This window comes from Caretta caretta, chromosome 9 (assembly GCF_965140235.1).
Source record: "Caretta caretta isolate rCarCar2 chromosome 9, rCarCar1.hap1, whole genome shotgun sequence".
Taxonomy (NCBI): Eukaryota; Metazoa; Chordata; order Testudines; family Cheloniidae; genus Caretta; species Caretta caretta.
The window spans coordinates 73,919,374-73,941,660 of record NC_134214.1 but is presented as its reverse complement, the minus strand read 5'-3'; the positions used below and the strand labels follow the sequence as shown (position 1 = coordinate 73,941,660).

Sequence of the window (22,287 nt, the reverse complement as noted above, 5' to 3'; positions counted from 1 at the left end):
CCCACTTCCTACTCATGGCATTCCTCTAAGAAGGCAGAGTGGTGGCACGTGTCTCAAACATAAGAACTTCATCCAGGAACTGGTAATTCTTGAACACTTCTGCATCAGCAGACAAAGGGGATTTCTTTTAGGGGTCAATTTTCCCATTGATACAAGAAAGATTTACATATGCAAGGACATTAGCATTAATGGGAGTTACCCACATAAATCCCCTTGCAATGATAGGAGGAAAGACCCCATAGTCTGCAAAGATCCAAGTTCTAATGATTACCTGTCAAATGGCCCTAAGCATCATCATCACCAAAAAAAGCAGACACAGCAGCTTCTTGGCGGAAAATACTTCCCAGGAAAGGGTAACTGATTGCTGTCAGAGATCAAGCAATACAACATCAGGAAGGAAAAGTGGCATCAAATTGCATGTTTGAATATTAAGGGTTAATCCAATTAACCAAAGTTAAAAAGAAAGTACTCATTAAAAAAGGAATTCAAACATATCAAAGCACTTGTTAGAAAAAAAGGTGTGAATATTGTATGAGCTCCAAGGTGCTTGAAGGATAATACAGCCACTTGTTTAAAAATTCAATTAACCTTATCTTTCTTTAACTTGATTTATTAATAATCCCATAGATAAATTGCTGGTTCTTAAAAAGTCATGTTATCTTTTGAATACGTCCTGTCTGACAAGCCTTAAAAACTACTTCAAATAAACCTAACCCTCACTTTGTAGGCTTAAATCATTTAATTTGAGAACAAACCACAGTTCAATACATGATTTCCATATAATAAAAGATCAACAGTCTCATCTATTCCTATTCCAAGTGAGCTATTGGGTACTCAACTACCACAGGAAAAAACATTTAAGATTTCATTCACTATATGAAGACGACATGAAAAGAGTTTTTAGCCAATCAATGTAGTGGAAAATCATAGTTTATGACTTGTAAGTTGCACAGCCCTTGTTTGATCTAAAAATCAAATGTGTAACATTACAAACCTTTTACTTTACATTGACATGAATGCATGAAATATATTTATTAAATATATATTAAGTAAATTTCTTGGGATGTACGTAAATTTTAATCACATTACAAATAGCAATGTGACAATAAACGGACATTAACAAACAGTACAGCAAAAGTTTAGAAGCTAGCAGTAAAGTGCTTTTCTTGCACAACTGAAAGAAAATACAGAAAGAAATGCATGTGCAAGCAAACCTTTAATTTTCAAACAACAAATGTAATTTCCTTGTAAACAGAAAAGATGAAAACTCAAACATGATTCCTGTTACTGAAAGGCAAATAGAAACCAGGTTCTTGTCTTAGTTCCTTTACAGATCTGTAGATGTTAACTATAATTAACCTACATTCATGCTTTTTGGTATATACACAGCAATGGTAGCTGAGAATGAAAAGGCAGGCAGGCAGGCAATTTGTTACCATCTGTAATTAGCTGCTTAATTGCAAGCATACCAAAGATCACTATTATTTAGCAATCAAAATGGATTTCATCTACATTTTTTCTGAGGACTTTAAGATTACACAGCACGATGCCTATCTAGTAGAAACAAATGTGACAGAATGTAAACATTAACACACATTTAATAAATGCAATTTGGATATTGTATGATGATGCATGACAGAAAATAATGTTCTACATTGTGTTAGCTGTGTTGTAAAAAAATAAATAAATCGACCTTTATGGCACAAAGCCATCTCCAAGGCAGGCACATTTACTGAAAAACTGTAGAAAATCCTAGCTGTGTCAATAATTTCAGTCAATACCAGACATCAATTATTTGATGGCATTATTTGTATTGATGTACAGAATTAAAAAAACAGTACTATAATTTGCTGTATAATGGTATAATCATATCTAAGCTTATGTAGCAGTTTAAACTCTGACCATCATCAACATTTGTTCACCATGTATATGTATAAATATTGGTGATTTATACTATATATATTTGACTTCAGGTAATTTTTTAGATTTTATGGTAAAACTTCCACCACTCAAATTTCAGTTTTTTGTAATTAAAAGTCCATATGTACTTATTTCTTTCTTTAGCTAGAGTGTATAATTTCAAAATATTATTTAGAAGAGAGGTGAGAGCCTATTTACTATCATTAACCTTTTCAAGATTTTTCTGGTTTTGTAATTCTGTACACAAACCAAGTTTATAAATACATTTACAAATTCTCTTGTATAAATATGCTTTATGATTTATCATTACAAAATGCATAATTTACAGCTATCTCACGACTTTTAGATGCATTATCTGGGATGAAGACAATTGTAATTATAACCAGTCCAACATTTTCCCTCCAAAACTATGGCCAAAATTTTCTATTTTAACTATTTAAATTTTTCAGACCCTCGTCCTGCAAATCCTTATGTATGTGCAAGTTTGGGGCCTTAATCTTGTTTAAACAAAATATTTACAGGGACTCAAAACATGCTTATTTCTGGTAGTTCTTAATTATGTAAACAAGTCCAGCAGTAATTATATTTTCCTCTTGACTAGACTGTGAAAGTCACTGGCAAATATAGTTAAATTCATGACACCAATCAAAAAAGGAGTGTATTAAATGTTTATAATGTTTTAAGTCCTACTATACATGGTTTCAATTGAGACCAGTATATTTATTACATACAGTTTATTTCTGCTTACTATGAATAATGAACTTATGACACCAATTTCAAAAACTAGTATAGAATATTTTTCATAAGCAAAGTAAATGTGATATTAGCTATTCTAAAAGCAGCATTCAAATGAAAAACTTTTATGTTTGCTGATACAAGTCCATCTGCTTGAACACCCTAGAACTGTCAATACTGTCTAATGTTCCCTCCTTATATGCAATTTAGAGGGAAAGATTTTGGGGCAGATCCTCAACTGGTGTAAACTGAAGTCAATATAGCTATTACAATTTACATCAGCGGATGATTTGTCCCATTGTCAATTATATTTAACTAACTCACAAGTTTTGTTGCTATTGATAATCTTCAAGTGTGTCTCTGTTTGTAAGGTGGAGGAATCATTACTAAAAACCAAAGTCTCCTCAAGGAAATTAAAATCAGATTTGAAAATGAAATGTTTTATTTTATGATTCTGGATCCAGCTCTGTGACAGGTTGAGTATTACTCAATTATAAGCGGTCTCACCGAAATCAAATGAGGCTACTTAAAAAGTAAGATACTTATTCAGCCTAAGTAAGGAGATCATATATAATAAATACAACTGTTTGTACTCCCCCACCACCAGGTCAGTCAAACTCTTTCACTGAAATGATAGTAATACTGGGTTCAATCTCAGTACGTTCTATTCTTCATGATGTTCTTCTGAAACTTTACAGCTATCTCCATCACTGCTTTCCTCAGGCGAGGGCTCTGTTTTTGCATTGGATGAACTACTGAATCCAGGGTCTTCTGGTTGAGTCCCATCTCCATCATAGATAATATCTTCTGGATTTGGTGGTGGTGGACAGAATTCCTCCTTAGGAAACATTTCTTGAAAAAGTGTCTCAGCCTATTCAAGGAAAACACAAAAAGTTAACTTTAGGTTGACGTTTAATATATTGCAGAAATATTTTACTGATATTTAAGATTAAAATTCTATCATTGCAACAAACTATAATGATCATTTGACAGAATTACTAAAAACAGATCAAAATCTGAAAGAAAACCAATTCAGATTGGTCAGATTCTGTAGTTTTTAGAGTTTCTCAGCAATTGTTGGTGCATTCTACAGTATACTGCAAATGTAGCTTTCATTTACAAAAATGTATGAATCTTTTTCCATTGAGAAGACACACCTGGTTCCAGTTCAACAACAGAAGCGACAAAGGAAGGAAGTAATCTCTTCCCTCTCAGAAGGTATAAACTTCACAGGGCCATTGGAGCCATTAAAATGTTAACATTTAACATAGATCATCTATCCCCGAAATACCTCCTTTTTAAATTAAAAACCGCAAAAAAATCATAGCTGTATTGCTTGTATGTAGTATTTACTACTGATGTTTTTCTCATTAAAGGCATAGCTCAATATTCATTACTATTCCTGTAAAATGTACTATTTTTGTTGACAAATATATATGTATTTTTGCATGATTTATTTTTATATTTTACAAAACCAGTTATAAATGCTTATATAGCTATAAAGTTTGTGTTTGCACGAATGTGTACCCAAACACACAGACCACTTCTCTGAAAAAGGTGTCTATATACATAATACATTATATCTGAATAAGAATAAAGTAGCTAGAAGAAGTAACACATTGATTTCATTATTAAATAATTTATTCCAGACACTGTTAAGGTTCAGTAATTAAGCACTTAAAAGTGACAGTGTTAAGCTGGCGACTGTCACAGTGATTGATGTTAAAAAAATGCTTACTGTAGGACGAATCAGGACAGATGCTATTATAATGCATGGATTACAACTGTAAATACACTACATTCTGGGTAAGCATGGAACTGCAAAGGAACAATAATTCCTGCAAATCATACATTTTGCATAGATTCAAGATCTCGGGAACCAGGGGCAAAATCCCGGATAGCCATAGCTATGTAAAGGTGTCATTACTTACCTTATTCAATTTAAATTGCTTTTCCCAAATTAAGCAATCTCCTTTTATAGGCCATTTAATGATTCTGATTTACAAGGAGAGCTAAGGAGTCTTACAGTTTGGGGATTATTACGTAGAGAACACCAAATGATACCCACTGTACAGACAAACTGAAGACAAGTTTCCTGTCCCTAAGAGCTTACACTCTAAGGCAAGTGGATCTGGAACTAGTACACGGCCCCACAGAAGTCAATGGGACTCTACAAGAGCACAGGGATCCACCTGAGTGCATCTCTTTGCAGGAGCAGGGTCTAAATAAAGTCTGAAATGAGATGAGATTTGTACTCTCCACTCCCACTTCCCACCTCCACGTGTGAAATTAGGGGTACTCAAAGGAGCTGGATTTTCAGCTTGGAAATGGAGACTGAATGGGTCTATTTATTCACAGAACAGATACAGCATGGACAGCGGCAACAGAAGATTCCCCCAGTCTCTCCTTTCAATGTACCTCATCCTGACGTGGAGGTATCACTTCAAGAGATTAGAGGATAAACTTAGTTTCTGTGCCCATCCAATCACTGGCATTTGCACTGGCCAACAATGAGGTCAATTAGTACCAATTGCAGATGTGGGTTTTGTGGTGGGGGTGCCTGTCCACTCAGAACTGTTCTGAGCTTAATAAGTTCACATTAACCAAAGAGTATTCTAATGATGAACTTCACTCATCTCTGACCACCAATGGATTTGAACTGAGATTCCAAGGATGAAGGATTCCATTAGTAAGCTTCTATCGAAGTGACACAGACTCATTTCCGTATCTTTGTAAAATTCTGGTTTCCCTAATTTACATTTTTTCTCCTCTTTCAAAACTGTTTTCAGTTCCCAATCAGGAATATAGCATATCTAATACACAAATTCTATTTTACAATACAAACCATGCCTTTTCAATTTGAAAATCAGCCAAATTGATTTTTTGATTGGGGGAAGAAAAAAAAGGCCCCAACTCTTTATATCTAGTCTCAAAGGAAAATTTTAAAGATAATGTAAGAAAAAAATCCCCAACATTTCTATTTTAACCCACAGCAAAATTTTATCAACAGTTACTCTGGTGACATTGCTATGATGAAGAAAATGCAATGGCATCTTACATTTAAAGAAAAGCACCATCTAAAACAGACCAACATTTGCAGTGCATCTGCCGTTGATAGTCAGTATCAAATTAGCCGGCAAATACCCACTCCAAAACTTGGTCAGATAATTATGAGATTGAACATGGACAGCATTTCTCAGTATGCTACGTAGGACAGCATGACTTTGATTGTAATTGAACAATAGTACAGAGTGCTTTCACGTCTACCAATTAAAAGTTAACCGTATTCCGTTGAAATCATGCAGAATAACCAACAATAATTTAACAGCCTCTTCATTATAACACTTTGGTATTCATGGTAAGTAACTGATATAGTAAATAGTTTCTTTGATATTTAGTGGTTACAGGTAACAGAAATTTACAGACTGGAACGCTAAGTTAAGCACCATACACTATTGTGTAGAGAAACTACAGAGATATTCCACTGAATGCATCCGATGAAGTGAGCTGTAGCTCACGAAAGCTTATGCTCAAATAAATTGATTAGTCTCTAAGGTGCCACAAGTACTCCTTTTCTATTTGCAAATACAGACTAACACGGCTGCTACTCTGAAATCTACAGAGATATTGTAGTTTAACAACCATTACACTGTTTTAAAAAAAAATTAAAATGACAATGTACTTTATAGTGTTTTTCTGTATTCTGGACATCTACCTTTAATAGCTTGCACAGAAGCCATATAACCCCTTTCTATTTAACACGTATACAGAATCCTGTTGAACTAACAATCGGATGAAATACAAAATGGCCAATACATTTCATAAATCTCAATACTTCCAAATACCACCAGATAATGGGGAAAAGGCATGCAATGCCACAAAGGTTGACAGGATCTTTAGTGCATACTATTAACTTGAGATGAATAATATCTTACACATTTTAAATACAGTGCAGGTATATTATACTAAATATGAAACCTTGAATTCAACCAACACACTGACGTACTACATTATAATTCATCTATAAACAGGTTATGCTGTTGAACAAATACATTTGGGAGCCAAATTCTGCCCTTGATTTAAACTCAGAGCTCCTGTTGTCTTTAGAGAGAGCTCCAAATAGCACTAATTCCTCTCTTTAGCCTTATCCCAGAGGAAATTAAAACATCACATCAGATTAAAACCCAATATGATACACTAGAAAATTAACCAATTAAAATTGAGGTTAAATAGCCTGTTTACTGGATTTTTGGCAGTAAAATCATCTGCAAAGAAACTGTGGTACTGTCCTATAGACCATACTACTAGTTATACAAAAATCAGACCACAAGATTCACAAGAACTGGTAATACTCAAAAGTAGTGCAAGTGGAACTCATGGAAAGCAACACTAAGAGCAAACATGGAACCAATCACCTATGTTAGAGAGAGATCATCCAGATCATCACCATGTTAATATAGCATGTTCCCTACAGTAAATTTTCTAGTGGTTTTTGTCCTATGCAGTTTAAAAGTATCTTAAGTGAGGGAACTTCCACCACATTCCTAGGAAGATTAATCCATAGCCTCATTTTAAGGAAGTCTGCCTTATGTTCAGCCTACATTTTCCCAGTCTTAATTTAATCCCATTACTATTTCTAGTAACATCCCTGTGTTTCATACTAAAATGTTCCTCTCTCTCCTTGCTGTTTAAATCCTTTTTGTATTTGTGAACTATGTTCCACTGAAAGCTAGTCATTGCTTAGATAAACTAAATATATTATTTCCCTAAATCAACTCCTCCAGCTCCTGGTCATTTCTTCGGCTCTTCCTCTGAGCTCAATGCAGTTTACAAATAGCTTTTTCAGTGGTCACTTGCCCAGAAGAGAATACATAATTTTAGCTGCAGTCATTTCAGAGCCATATAGAGAAACTACAACAATCTGAATTTTTAAATGTAAAGAACAGTAGTAGCTTCCATTTACAGTAATATCACTCATATTGAAATGGAATTGAGGGGAAAACAATGATGGTCCTAGAAAAGGTGGTGGATAAGAGGGTGTGGACAGAATGGTGTGAACATGGTATACCACAGCTCATCACTGGGTAAAAAGTGTACTGTAAATATGCCCAAAATTAACTTTTAAATGTAATTTAAGCAGCTTTTAATTTGCACTCAGTTTAAAATGGTAAAACAGTTTAAAATGATCTTTTAAACAAATCATTTACAATGTAACAGTGCTACCCTAATGTTTTTCACTATTTCTCTCTGTATAATCCTTTATCCTCATAGTTTATCGTCTTGGGAAGCAAATTATTGCCTTGTAAAACAAAGTGAAGGATACTATTAGCCCTTAATTATACTGTTCTGACACTACAGTTCAGGCTGTGTCACCCATTCCATTATAAAACCCTATTTTAAGGAGTTTATGCTTGGCCATAAAAAACTGCAGCTGGATAAAAGTTTTCCACTCATGTTCTCTGGCCAGAGCCACTTAAAAAACCCTCAACTTTTAAAAAATACTATAGTCACTTAACATTATGTAGGTGTAAAAAGAGTTCATGTGTGCTAGCATTGAAAGCACTCATAACATGGTGATAAGTGCAGTATATAGGTCTGAACTGCCAACCTATCTTACTAGGGTGGATGCTTGAAGGGAACAGCAAAGAAGAGACACCTCTGAGGGTCTTTTTTTTGGGTGAGTCAGGGCCTGGACACAGTAAGATCCATTCTTCCTCTGCTGCACAGTAGTAGGGAGCGCAGACAAAGATGAACTAGGTGATATAGTAGTACTAGAGGGGCATCCTACCTGCAGCCTGGATGATTGGGCTGCTGTTTATTCCACCCATAGTTAAGGTTATTTCCACACCTCTCTGCTGCTCTGATAGGCAAGTAACTTTTTTTTGGTCTTCTCCAAAGCATTGGGAGGCCATGTCTTCAGTTGAGCATCGCTGTCTTATATCTTTTCATAACGCAAACAGAAGTTGCATGATTACATTCCATTGTACTTTGAAAATTTACTCTGCAGTGTGAACTCTACTTTTAATTTTTCTGGCTTTTCTTGGTTAGTGTTGCTTTCTTCTCTACAAAGACACCAGAATTCACCTTATTCTCTTTATCCCCACTGCCAAAAAATTGCCTGTTCTCTGGTTATTTCCTATATGATTAAATCTATCCTGTGTTCTTTGGTCTTCCCATCTTTCACCTGTAATATAGCCAAAAATCTTGATACTGTACAAGGATCATCCTTTTCAGTTATGTCTGCTGCCTTGATTCTATAACTTCCCTTCACCACCCCCATTAAGTTTTAACTTTCCCTCTATTGTCAATTCACATCAGAGCTCTGTCCATGTCTAAATTATGCCCCTACCTTCTGTTATAACCCAGTGTTCCACCACAGTGTCTTCTAATGATCCCTTTCTTTTTATCCCACTCCCACTTTCAAGTCTTCCATATTGCATCTTATTAGCTGACTTCTCTATGAGCCTCAAATTTTCAACTTCTTCTCTTCCAAAAAATTTCTCAACAGTCACCAGTTCTATGAAGCACATTACAGCTATATTGCCAATGCACTCTGTTCTGTTTTATAACGAACTGTTTTATACTCAGCACCAGCTGAGGTCTTTAAACTGAAAGCTCTTCAACCACAACGTTGAAAAACAGGAGTTCCCTTACCTGTTTGACAGCATAGTCATTTCCTAATGCACAATCTGGCCCAGAACAGACATAGACGTTTGAGGGTAAAGTGTCATATGAATTCCTGTCAATGCCTGAAGAATCTCTCATGTTGAAGTATACTGCCCACAGGACTCTGGGCTTTTCCAGTCCTCCTCCATTTTCGGACTCTAAATGTCAAGAAATATTTTCAGTAACCAGCATTCAAATATAATAAGAGACTTGTATAATTCAGAATAATAAAACAGTCAATTCAGTTATTAGCATGAAATTGCTGTAATAGAGTATAAATATATACATTTTAAAAGGCACTAAAGCATACTGATAGTACTTTTAATGCATTCTTATTCTAAGGTTTCAAGAAAGGAATTTCCTAATTCGCCAATTAACATTTTAAATCTTGCTGGATTATTACAATTTTTAACTTTTGAATAAAGTTTTCAGTGTTAAAGTAAAAAATTTAAGTTAATTTGCATCCAACAAGCCTTATATTGCTCCTGATAGACCCCAGCAGGGTCCTATTACAGTATGTGCTAAACTGACCACCTCATTCTTGGGTTGTGGATTTTGACGTTCAATACATTTTCCAACCCTTTTCACTAACTGGTATTACCCTCAGTGTTCCCTTTTTAATTTCAAGAACAAATCACATTAAATGTTTTTCCATGACTGGTTTAGAAAAGGGCTTCTCTGTGGGAAAAGAAGTGTAGTTATGGACTGTACATTCTCCTATGCCTAAAAACCAAAAGCCAAATTTTACATTGATATGACATGGTACATCACAAGACAGGTGTAAGTAGTAAAACAGTCCATCTAGCCACCCCCTTATTTCATCTGACCTTATAACCACCTCTTAGTTGCTTTTTCTGTTTCACTTCCCTTTTCCATCCCTTCAGTATGTATGACCATTACACTTGTTTTGTACATCAACCAAATGCCAAATAAATGCAAATTACGCTGCTTTTCCATTTAGACCTATTGTTTTGACCAACTGATAAAGACATATCACTGATGAGTTTCATTCAGTGATTTACATAGGAAATATACATGCTTGTAGAAGCTCTGAATTTGGCTCCCAAGTGCCTTTTCACCTTACCCCATTTGTGTCCACTGACCAGGGGAATGAGAGCATGGAATTTGTTCCTGAACACAGGTCCTCTGTATAACAACCTGCTGCTATCAAGCAACAGTGTCCATCTCAAATGTTGCTTCAAAATATACATTTTATTTTGTCATTTCCCATTTAACAATGACTTAGCAGTTATACAGCCTCTTTCAGAGGATAAAAGAGAGTGTTTGACAAACCATAAAGGGTGAGATTTTTTAAAAGGGACCTACAGAAATAAGGTGCCTAACTCCCAAAACAAAAGGGAGTTCTTATGAAAGAATTGGGAACAAATACAGAAAATAAACTACAACCACCATGGATAATGGAGAACAACAAAAATAATAAATTACTCCAAATCAGATAGCTTAGTCATTCTATTTTTGTCTTTTTTGTTGTGTCGTTAAATGGAAATCAAAGGTGAATTTCTATTTATGTCTGCTTATCAAAGAGTGCACGTTATTCTTAATGCACGAGAAACTACCATAAACTAATTCTTCCTCATTTACTATCTGTATCTTGTTCCTGTTACTCAGTATATGGTTTGTCAACCTGCACAAATCCAGCAACACATCTTTGAAGACGGGGGTAGCTGATTTCGATAGTGCAGCAATGCAAAACCAGAATATATAATACTGATACTGAGATTTTTTAGATGTTATTTTGTTTGGCAAATTCATTCTGTCCCTTTTTGGTATTCTACATCCTCTATAATAATTGCTGCCAGCATTATCATCCTGCATAAAACTTTACTCCTTATAAAATAATGTTAGATTTATTCTTTTTCAAAGAACCAACTGTCCTGCCAGATAATGCTGACATTCAGAAAAACATAAGCAACATAGTACTGTAAACAAAACAGCAAGAACATAAGGATAAACCTATATTATTCCATCAGCATCTATTTTTTATGACTATCAAACAATATATTTTAAAAAATAGGTGTTAACCCTACTGAATAATTTGAAAACAAATTAAATCCATCAGCCTGTGAAAGCATGAACCTTAATACAGAACAAGATGCATTTTAATATATTAAAAAGTTCATACTGCTCATAAAAGTTACTTCTTCCTTATTTAGGCAGGAAAATAAATGGAGTTCTCTTCTCCAGGTGACTTTCCCTCTTTGACCTGCCATGGCCCAGTGCTCCCTTTATCTAGTGATTCATTTTCAATAACTCCAACAGTATTTGTTCTGACATTTTAATTAAAATACGACCACTACCTCATCCTGATGATAAAAAGGCCTATGTGTCAGTGAAAACTAGCTTTTCAGTGCCTCAGTGCACCTGAGGACCCCTTCTGATCAGAGTTCTTATAGAAGAATTTCAGTCAGGTTCTAAATAATACATCATTTCAAAAATGAATCACTTTAAACATTAAGATTAATGTAAAAAAAGACACTGAACTGCAGGCTAATCATTTATTTACCATTTGATACTCTAAGAGGCATACAACACTGCTTTTTAAAATGCAAGCTACAGATATGTTTAAGCTTAGCTCTCTAGCATACAACTTTGTGGGCTTTAACTGAATGAGCACATTAGTAACAAAATATCTGATTGAAAGAAATAAAACACACAGGTAACTCCCTATTTTACACACTTGTATTTACAACCCCCCTTTTTTGTCCAAAATTTGTCTTCCAAAGTCCAATAGGTAGGTAAATGCATTTTCCTCAAATTTTACAAAAACCTGATTTTTCAACTTCTGCTGTTCTCCTTTTGTAAAAATGAGATTTGCCTGTACTGTAAACTGAAAAGAAAGAAAAAATATTTTTTGAAGATATATGTGCTCCTCAAACCAAATCAGACTTTCTGATGAAGGCAATAATAGCTTTCCCTCTTTTTATTATCAAAAAGAAAGTTTATCAATGAGCCTTGAAGTTGGAAAAGAGAAGAAACAGGAAAAGAGTGAAAAGTTAAATATCAACTAACTATTCACAAAACATGGCAAATAGGCTGTGAATCCTTAGCTACACAGTCAGCATTTTGCAAGTTAGTAGGTTATCAACAATGGCTATTAGAATGATCTTCACTAGCTAAAAGAAAAGTACTTGTGGCACCTCAGAGACTAACCAATTTATTTGAGCATAAGCTTTCGTGAGCTACAGCTCACTTCACTAGCTAGTTTGTGTGTTTGGTCACAAAGTAATACTCCAGTTGACAAAAGAAGTTCCAAGGTTTTGCTATGAGAAGGCAATTCACTATAGTTGAGTACAAGTACTCCAACATTAAAAAAAGCTTTAATTCCTTCAGAACACAGCAACCACCAAGAGTACCTTACCCTGCTGCTCCACTCTCCACACTGCCTCCACATAAAATACAAGGTTAAATTCAAAATTCTGCTATTGATTTTTGAGGACCTCCATTGAACTGGCTTAAGATACCTCAGAGACCAATCCTCTCTTTGCAACAACCACTTTCTTCAACAGCTAATTCCCCAGGCACTATGAAGCTGTCCATGTCAAGGGCGAAGCTCACGAAAACATCTACCAGGGCTTTCTCAGAAATAGGGTCAAGGCTTTGGGACTCATTACTGGGAATAACAGTGACTAGAAATCTCATTATCTTCAGGATGAAGTGTACAATTCACTTCAACTTCGAGTTTGACAACTGCAGTTACAAACAGCAAACAAGAGGAGAAGTGGAGGAAAAAGATGAAGATGAGAAAGACAAGAAACAATGTAAGAGGAAGGATAAGAAAAAGGAAAAGAACACCACAAAAAAAGCACACAGCCCTGACTGCTCTCGGGAATCAGACTGGAAAAGTAAATCGTCAGCCTATTGGGATTTTATTTTATCTTGGGAGTGCCAATACTAAAATGATGGGCAGCAGTATAAGAAATAAGGAAGGATAAGAAAAAGATGGGATACAAGTAATGCATTGGTAATTGCATTCATGTTTCAGCAGTAGTGTCTAAGTGCTTTTGAACAAACGTTTCCCATGTAAGGAAACATTTGTTAGAAATGAAAACACCAGAAAATGCTTTCTGGCCTCCCATGCTTTCTTCATTGCTGGACATTTATAGCCAGTCTTATTCTGCTTATTCAGAACTGCTGGACCTAAACCATGTCTGAAGCTCTACCCAAGACCATTACATCATAGTCAAGGAAAGAGACATGGGACCTTTATCTAATTATGTTCTCTCATTTTTTTAAAAATATATTGAATCCATTCCTTTACTTTAGAACATGGATACCCAAACAGCCGACCAAGCGGAAATCACTGTGTTTTCATCTTGATGGTGGATTCAGATGGTCTATAGAAGAAATGTTAAAATTCAAAAGGTAAACATATTTGTAAAATTTTTCCATAATACTTTTCATCTATTTTTCTTACCTCTCTCTGTTTCAGCATTTAGGGAGAACAGCTTCTGTACAACAGGCTCTAAATCTTCTTTAGCAGTTTTAGTTGATGAGCAGGTAAAATGGACCAAGTCTGTTGGAAGAGGAAACAGATTGATTATGATTATTACCACTCCCTTACATACAAATATTGATTACTTTAAAAAACTTTAAAAAAACACCAGCACCAAGAAATGACTTCTCTAAACAGATGTCACTTCTCTCAACTAAGAGAAGAGCTGCATTTTTGGAGCAGAGAAGTTCAGTTTAAAGAGTAATGATAAATTTCTGAGAAAGATCCCCAAACAAAGTGAAACTGTTTGAGGGTAGACTACATTTTTATAAACATTACTGGAACCAGTAACTCTGCTATCCACGTCTGATCCTTACAGTGAAAAATTTAGCTTTCTCCAATTCTTATACAGCAAGTCAATTAAACATTTAATATCTGCTTTTTAAAAACTTAAATTATACAGCATATAAAAATCTACCTTACACAACATGTACATTTCCTTTTCTAGATCTTTATGAATAATTTTCAAGCTCTTCATTCAGACAGATTGGTATTTGTACCGGAGAGCCTTTAACTTCCAATTTCCTCCCTTTCCTAAACCTAACAAAATAGCCTGCAAACTGCCTGCAAAACCTCAAAAGGAGTTCAGAGAGTGAATGTGTTTTCAAGCAATTTAATCTAAAGCCTAAGGCAATGTTTCCATTCAACACTGAACTTAAAACTATTGGATCATTTTCTTAACAAAGCAATACCGAGATAGTAGTTCACTATGAAGGTGTATGTGTAGCTCAGTCACATGTTGAACAAAGAGGTGGGACTACAATCATTAGCCCAGCACTGCCTGTAATAGGTTTAACTTGCCTCTTGAGTAACAGTCTTACCAGCATGAGTGGAAGTTGCAGACAAACAACTTTAAATATGTTTCTGATATAACAGTTTAATATCCAGAATTATCTTAAGAGTTTTGTCTGTAGCAACCTGCAGGGAGTTTGAAGGGAGGAGCACAGGCTACAGGAGGAAAGAGCTTGCAAGAGGCACCAGACAAATCAGCCTGAATAGAAGGCTAGAACTCTACCACAAGTTGCAGCACCTCTGTAAACTATCCTCTTTAAAAAAAAAAGACCACTTTCGTTTTATGATCTTGGAGTCCTTTCAAATTATTACCTAGCACATGAAACACTGTCCATTCCAAAAGAAGCCAATATTAATTTTAGGGGCAAATTCCCTCTCAGATTATGTGACATATCTATGCACTGTAATCTGTCCTGTTTACATTCACAGATGTCATGTTCATGTCAGTAAATTCTCTGTGTATATTGGGAGAGCAGAATATCATTTGACATCCATGGGGTAGATATAGAGAAGAGATTTTACACCTACAGAAAAGGCTTCCAATATCAGGATGTGGCCACATAAAAAAAGCAGCAACAAGAAAAAGTGATGCAAATACTTGTACACAATGTCAACTATGGTGTTCCTCCAGTTACGAAAAATACATCACACCAGCTTGTAAAAGTGGAGGATGGATCAGAACATGCATCTGAAGCTTACTGAAACTTACAGTAAAAAGATCTGTGTCAGAGTTTTCAACTTTTAGAGTAACTGATGTCAACAAAAATATATTCACAACCTAATAATTTTGGACCAGATTTTCAGAAGAGCTCACACCCCCAACAGGTTCTTTTTAAGTATCTACATAATGTTCTGTCTAAACTATTGCATCAGGTTATATTTGAAAACACTTGCTAGCCAACATTTTAAACAAGACCTATTTCCCCTTGTCCATGACTTCAATGACTGCTTTGTCCCTATGCTTCCCAAAGAGATTACCAACAGAATATTTGGGAAGGACGTCATCAGATGTTAGTCTGCAAGTCCGAATTCCACAGATGGAGCTGCCGTTCCTCCAGGATTGAACAGCAAATCTTAGTCAGGTGAAATATCACTCCTGAAAGATGCTGCGAGGGAAAATCTATTTTAAAGTAGATTTTATGTAGGTCTTTGTTTGATTTTGTACTCCTAATGGCCCCCCAATTGAGAACAGCCATGCAAAAGACATTGCAGACAATACTCTCAGAGCTGAGGTGACTATCCAAGTTTTGTCTCAGTGAAGATCCTATTCTCTTGCCTGTGAGGTCACCACCCTTTTTGTTTGTTTTTTAAAAGCACAAAAGCATGTGAAATTAGATCTCTTCCATCTTCTTTGATTCCAGTCTGTCAGTTCAATGGCAACAATGGGGCTGAATAAAGTCTTTCCACCACTTTCTGTTTTGTACCAGCTTCATTCATCTTTAAACCTTTTTGTTCTGTGTCATTATTTACTGTGTCTATCCAACACATCCCTGGTATTCCTCTGTTTTTAGTTCCTTGCACAGTGGCATGTGTTGCTCTGTATGGTATCCTTTCCAGGTCCATTCCTGATATGTCTCCAAGCCATCACAGAGATCTTTCTTTAGTTTTCTATGACAGTGTTAATTCTTGCCTTAGACTTTTTCTCATCTCTTCAATTTTTATTTTCTGCAGTCTTGAAACTTTCGGTATTCCACTGAGCCAGTTCATTTCTGCAGTCAAAATCTTTTGTTCATTGGCTGTCTTCATAACTCCAGCATTTCAAAAACAGTACCAGCATGAAAGTTGTCTCATTTATGTTGACTTTTGTTTTCATTAAATGTCTTTTATCCTTCCAGATCTTGCACTTTTCTGAACCCAGCAGCAATAAGTCTGATACTTCTTTTTATGTCATCTTCACAATTCTTATTCTTCGATAACAGTCCTCCAAGGTACACAATTTTTCCACTTGTTCTAATTATTTGTCAGAGTTTGATTTTACCTCTCATTTCTTCCAGTTGCCATAATTTGTGTCTTCTACATGCAGTTCTTCAATCAATTTTTCTGCTTTCCCATCTACATTGTCAGTTATTCTCTGTAAATCCTCATTGGTCAATGGTGTGATGTCAAAATCATCTGCAAATCTAAAGTTGTGCACTGTCCTACCACATAACGAGTCTTATGGTTTCATCTCAGTGCCACAGACATTACTTCTTCCAGTACCAAGCTGAACAAATCTGGTGACAGTGTGCATCCCTGTCTCACTCCTATGGTCATTCTGAATCATTCCATCAGCTTTCTGTCTATGATCATTGTACTTATCTTGCTACTATCATTGCTCTTGCTGTAGATTTTTTTTCTTATGAGCTTTGTCAATTCTATGGGGACACCATATATTCTCATAACTTGCCATAATCTTTGCATCAAATGCGATCACAAGCCTGTTTGAAAATTTTGTAAGTCAATTCAAGTTTAATTCTGAGGTTTGAGTCTGAGCTATCTTGCTCAAAACTCCAGCTTTAGAGTTTTCTCCTTATCTTTAGAGGCTCTGTGAGGGGACACTATCTCCCAAGAGGTTTTAAAGACTTCAAGAGGAGTTCTGAAGGCAGTGGGATAGCCTGTTTACAGGTGGTCTGGAAATTCTATTGCTTCTTTAAGAGCAAGCTGTAAGCAATCCCTGGGCAATCTCCTGAGAGAAGTGGGGCTCTATAATAGAGAAGGAGCATTACTAGGGAAACAACAAGGACAGAGGGTGACATGTATCCTGCACACCTCGTAAGTGATTTTGGGCTATGGAGAGGACTTACAGATCAGAGAGAGGCCTCTTTATGGGCACTGGTGGAATTTAGATTGTAAGTAATTCTGGGCAACTCAAATTTGAGGTGCCACATTTCAGGGTACAATCCAGACAAGTGAGGGGCTGTGTCATCACCTGCCCTGCAACCTTGGGTGCTTCACAATGTTTTGGTGCTGTAGCTCCAGCCAGGCCCACTCACAGACAACCTAACAGCATGCAGATCACATCCTGAGTGTCTGTGTATAGCTGCAGCCCTGGTCCAGCAACACTCTAGTCACACACTGGCTTTCACCAGCTTTGGTAACTACTTGCAGGGTGACCCCAACACACTCCCAGTACTGAATTTTCCCAAAAACATATGTTCTGCACTGTCCTGCCCTCTCACTGACAGTTCAGAAATTAAAGGTTCATTGCCCATGTAAAGGGTCAATAATCAACAGTTTGCTATTTTAACTGGAGTTACCGAAACAGTTCAGTTTAAACACAAACACTTGATTAGTTTAGATTAAAAATAAAACAAGTTTATTTAAATACCTACAGATAGATTTGAAGTGACTAGAAGCATAAGGTGTTAAAGGCAGGAATGGTTACAAGAAAAACCAAAGGTAAAAATTCATAGTAGCTAACTTCACAAGTTAGGCTAGGTTCAAGGTAAAATCTTGATCACGGGATCCCAGCAACATGGCTGACCAAATTCTCAGGTTAGGTTCTCCCGCCAGAGTCAAAGGGCTGGTTCCTAAACAGTAAAGGCGGCAACATGGAGTCAAGTGGTGAAGGACACTCCATGTTCTTTCTTCTCACCAGTGTTTGCTGAAATGCAAATGTGCTTTGTCTCCAGCCATCTCATCTCCCTACTGTCTCAAGGACCTGTTTACTACTTGTATGTAAATTGAGGTAAACACAAATGCCTTTGTTTAGCATAGACCTGTTTAACAACTTTTGCCTAGTCAGAGATGGGTGGTTTTGAACATGGGCTATCATCATCACACAGGGAGACTTCATAACTTTACATATAATGTTGCTACATACATATCACCATGATATTATTGATAAGTGAGTTATTAGTTTTCAAATGATACCACACAAGGCATCTTTTGTACAAAAGTTTATTACAACAGTATGTAGGGTGTGAATACATGGGTGCTTTCAGTCACAGGAGGGAATTCATAGAAGAACACCAAACTGTTAAGGATGAGAGGAACTGGCTTTTGATTCAAGTTTACAAGAACTAAATACATACATATATGTGATTAAATATCAAATATTGCACTGCAAAAATGTGCCCATTTTTTAACATGTGAGTAAAATATCATAAGTTGCCATCAATCATCATGATAAAGTGGGTGTGTGGGGACAAACAGATTTTGCTTGCAGTCTGGTAAATATTCATGACAATTTTCAAGGCTGTACTATGGGGATAGCATGATTTCAAGTATCTAAAAAAGAGACTGTACGAAGCTCTGAGAAATACACTGTAGAAAGCTATCCGACATTGATAGTGGAAGGATTTGACTGTTAGAGATTTTTTCCCATGTGGAAAGTATATATTTATTGTCCTGTATAACTAATCAAAACAGAAAATGCAACATACTGTATGGGCGAGTCAATCTTGCTACTGAACACAAAACTATACACTTCCTGCGTGTGATCAAATTTGCAACCTTACTGTATGAATATAGGTTTAGCATTTAATTTTCTTGGTTGCTGGATATTTGTTTATGAAAAAAGGGCTGGATTTTTTCACTGATCTCCCATGGGGCAGCTATGTGGTCTCTTGCTCTGCTCCCCAGGGTCTTCTTTTTGGATGGAGCCAGGCACTGTACTATATTGTCCCTATTGGACTCCACAGATCTCTGTTCAGTATTAAAGATCTTGAAGCAAGCATTAGCTCCTGCTGGATCGGACGCCTCCACTGGTAAGCAGTTACAGGGCAACTCATGGATCACACAGTTCTCAAAGAAGCAGTGTTGCTATGACTGGAAGCCTTTTAGTGGTACAAGACTTTTGCAGCAATGGATGGAGAGGATATGCACTCTGTTCACTATCTCCAATTCTTCCTACCCAAGTGGACAGTTACCTCGAACTCTCAACCACACAGTATTTTCTGGCCCTTTTGCCCTCCCAGTTTCATCAGAGGACAGGACAATTTTTCTCAAGGTAGGATAGGGAGCAGGTGGAAAGGAAAATGCTAGTTGCAGCACTGTGGAGTTGCATAACTGTGCTGTGAGCATCTCCACAGATTTTCAACTCAAACCGAATAGGTTTTCGACTTACCATTCTCATGTCACTATACATTACATACAATTTTGATCAAACAGTGCGAAAGGTAATTACTTAAAATTGAATAAAAATGCTACTGCACATACACAAACCTTATTTTAAGAAATCTGTATACAGCTTTGTAATTTAAAATAGTTTTTTAAAAAACACTCATGGCACTTTTTTTGTTTTGTTTTTTTAAGGCTGCAGTCCAGGATAGCATTAAACTTAAGTTATTTCATTTACAAGTGTATCAAAAACATTTTCAGTGAACTCATAGCCCCACCGAAGTCAATGAGAGTTTTGAAAAAAAAAAGTACATCTTTTCTTGGGTAACAAAAACCAAAAAACCCAACATTTTCTTGAATATAAAAAAATAATTTATCCTTTGGCTCAACCAAGAATGGAATCTTTCAGCCCCAAAAGACACTATATCACAAAGTAAATTAAAACATGTGGTGACAATGAAAGTCATCTTGCAACTTTAACTAAAATGTTTTACTATCTCAAATGTTGTAATACAATTAATTTTTCTAAAAAAAAACCCCAGCTATAAATCACTGAAGTTCACATCATTTACTTTCTATAAAATCATTTTTATTACCTTTGAGGTTATGGTTATGAGTCATGAAGTCTCATCAGTATACATTTTGATTATGTTTGATTTACTCAGGTATAACTGCATTAGTTACAGTGGTTGCCAACATTTGTCTTCAAGTAATTCTTCTAGTAGGAAGAACGATGAGTTTAGTTCATGATTTCATCATTACAGTCTCAATTTTTAGGGCAAGTGAAGGAGTTTGGTTCCACTCAGCTGGCAATACCGATTATGTGCCTGTCATTTATGCACTATGATCAAAGACTAGATATATTTGTATACTTATCTTAAGTAATTGTTTGAGGGAGAAATCAGTCAGGTTAAAACCCATTTACAGATAATGATGTAAAAATAAAATAAGAGATTTATGAAATGTGCTCTGCTACTAGAATTTAGCTCTACCCAAATGCCACCACGTTATTTCAACACTCTGATAAAAAAATTACCAGTTTATCACTAATTGAGTATAAGAACAAAATAAGTAAAGTATCAAAGTGTGCAATTTAAATCCATCAAAACAAGTACATTCTGAGGAAAAGCTAAAGAAATCCTGTGTGAAATGGAAGTAATATGGAGGGGAGAGATGGAGGAAATGGTTTAAGATTCCATCATGCTCTTGTGCTAGATTTTAGCCCAATTTAGAATATTGCTTGCATGTGGGTTTATACCCCACTCTGAACATTAAATGGTTTCTAGGTTTGACTTCCTGTTGTGTTTCATAATATATTGAAGAAACCAAGGCAAAAAATCTATCATTTAAATGAATGAGCATTAGCAACACAACTGACCTAAAGTATTCTGTTGTATAAATACATAACATGATTTTTAAATGAATTTTATTTATTCTATACTGTAAACAGTTTTAAGGGACTAGGTGGCTCAGCGGATAAGCTCACCATCCTTTCCCTTCTGAAGACCTGAGTTCAGATGTCGGTTACAATGCATGAGCTGGTTATTATTCAGTATCATTCTACTTATCTCCTTGAAGGGTCTCAAACTGGTAAACCCTTACAACAGAATCTATAAAAGACCAACGGATTACTGAGAGATTCAATAGGAACAATTTGTTCACTTTTTCAGACCACATCAAATGTTAACAGTTCAGATATAAACCCTTGTAAATAGGAAATTTTAATGGAAACACTGGAAGGCCCCTTCTAGTCATTTAACTCACACACATATATAAAAAAATTAAAGGCTAATGCAGAAATATTTAATATAGCAATAAAATTCTGATAAAAATCTCATTTCCCTTATAATGTTATTATGATGAAAAATCCTATTATCTAATATTGGAGCTGCAATCTTTAGCTACTAAGAGAAAAACTTAATATGTGCTGGACACAATATTTTTGGCATAGCAATTTGTCCTTTCAAGAACAAACTCCAAAAAGAGGTGACAGATGAGATTCAGATGATTAGTGCTTTATTGACTGACAGAAGGAAGTTTGTTATGCTGGATTAATTGTATATATGAAAATAAATCAAATAGAATTATATTAATTGCACAGTATACAAAGGAATAAAGGAAACAGATGGAGATCAACAGGACCACATATTTAAAAAACAACAAAGATTGTTTCCAAAATATTCTGTGAATAAAATCCCTCCTCCTAAGTATATTTGCTACCTATTTTGAAAAGCTGTGCTTATGAAATGAAATATTTGTAATCCTGTGTAGAGTACAACATATTGCAATATAGGATGGGATTTATGTTGTTAGGCTTAAAGGTAATCTAAAAGGGAAAAAAAGTTACACTTGTGCCATTCCTTGCATCTTTATGATGTATGAAGAAGCACTGAATTTCATGTCTGGTCTTCCTATTTTGCTGGAGGATTGCTTAGATGAGTCAGAAGAGGCTACTGGAAGCAGTTTCAGATTTAAAATCAAGGGTCCAGGGTGCTTAATTTTCTTCCAAGTTTTAATTGTAATGCACACACATCTCTGGAGACTAAACCTAACTATTTGTTATTGAGTTTTAATAACAGTGTGTAAGTCTAAAGTGGCAAACAAACAGATCCATTATTCTA

General features: G+C 35.7%; 1 protein-coding gene across 2 annotated transcripts in view; it reads right to left on the bottom strand.

The window, feature by feature from the left end:
- Positions 1-912: 912 nt before the first annotated feature.
- Positions 913-22,287, bottom strand: part of CHM (CHM Rab escort protein) — a 143,133-nt gene continuing 121,758 nt past the window's right edge. For both annotated transcript variants that reach the window (XM_048863807.2, XM_048863808.2), the window contains 3 exons: positions 13,757-13,855; positions 9,310-9,479; positions 913-3,526 (listed from right to left, as the gene is read on the bottom strand). In XM_048863807.2, the coding sequence (XP_048719764.1) occupies positions 3,320-3,526; positions 9,310-9,479; positions 13,757-13,855 (476 nt within the window). In that variant the 3' untranslated portion in view covers positions 913-3,319. The remainder of the gene's footprint in view (positions 3,527-9,309; positions 9,480-13,756; positions 13,856-22,287) is intronic.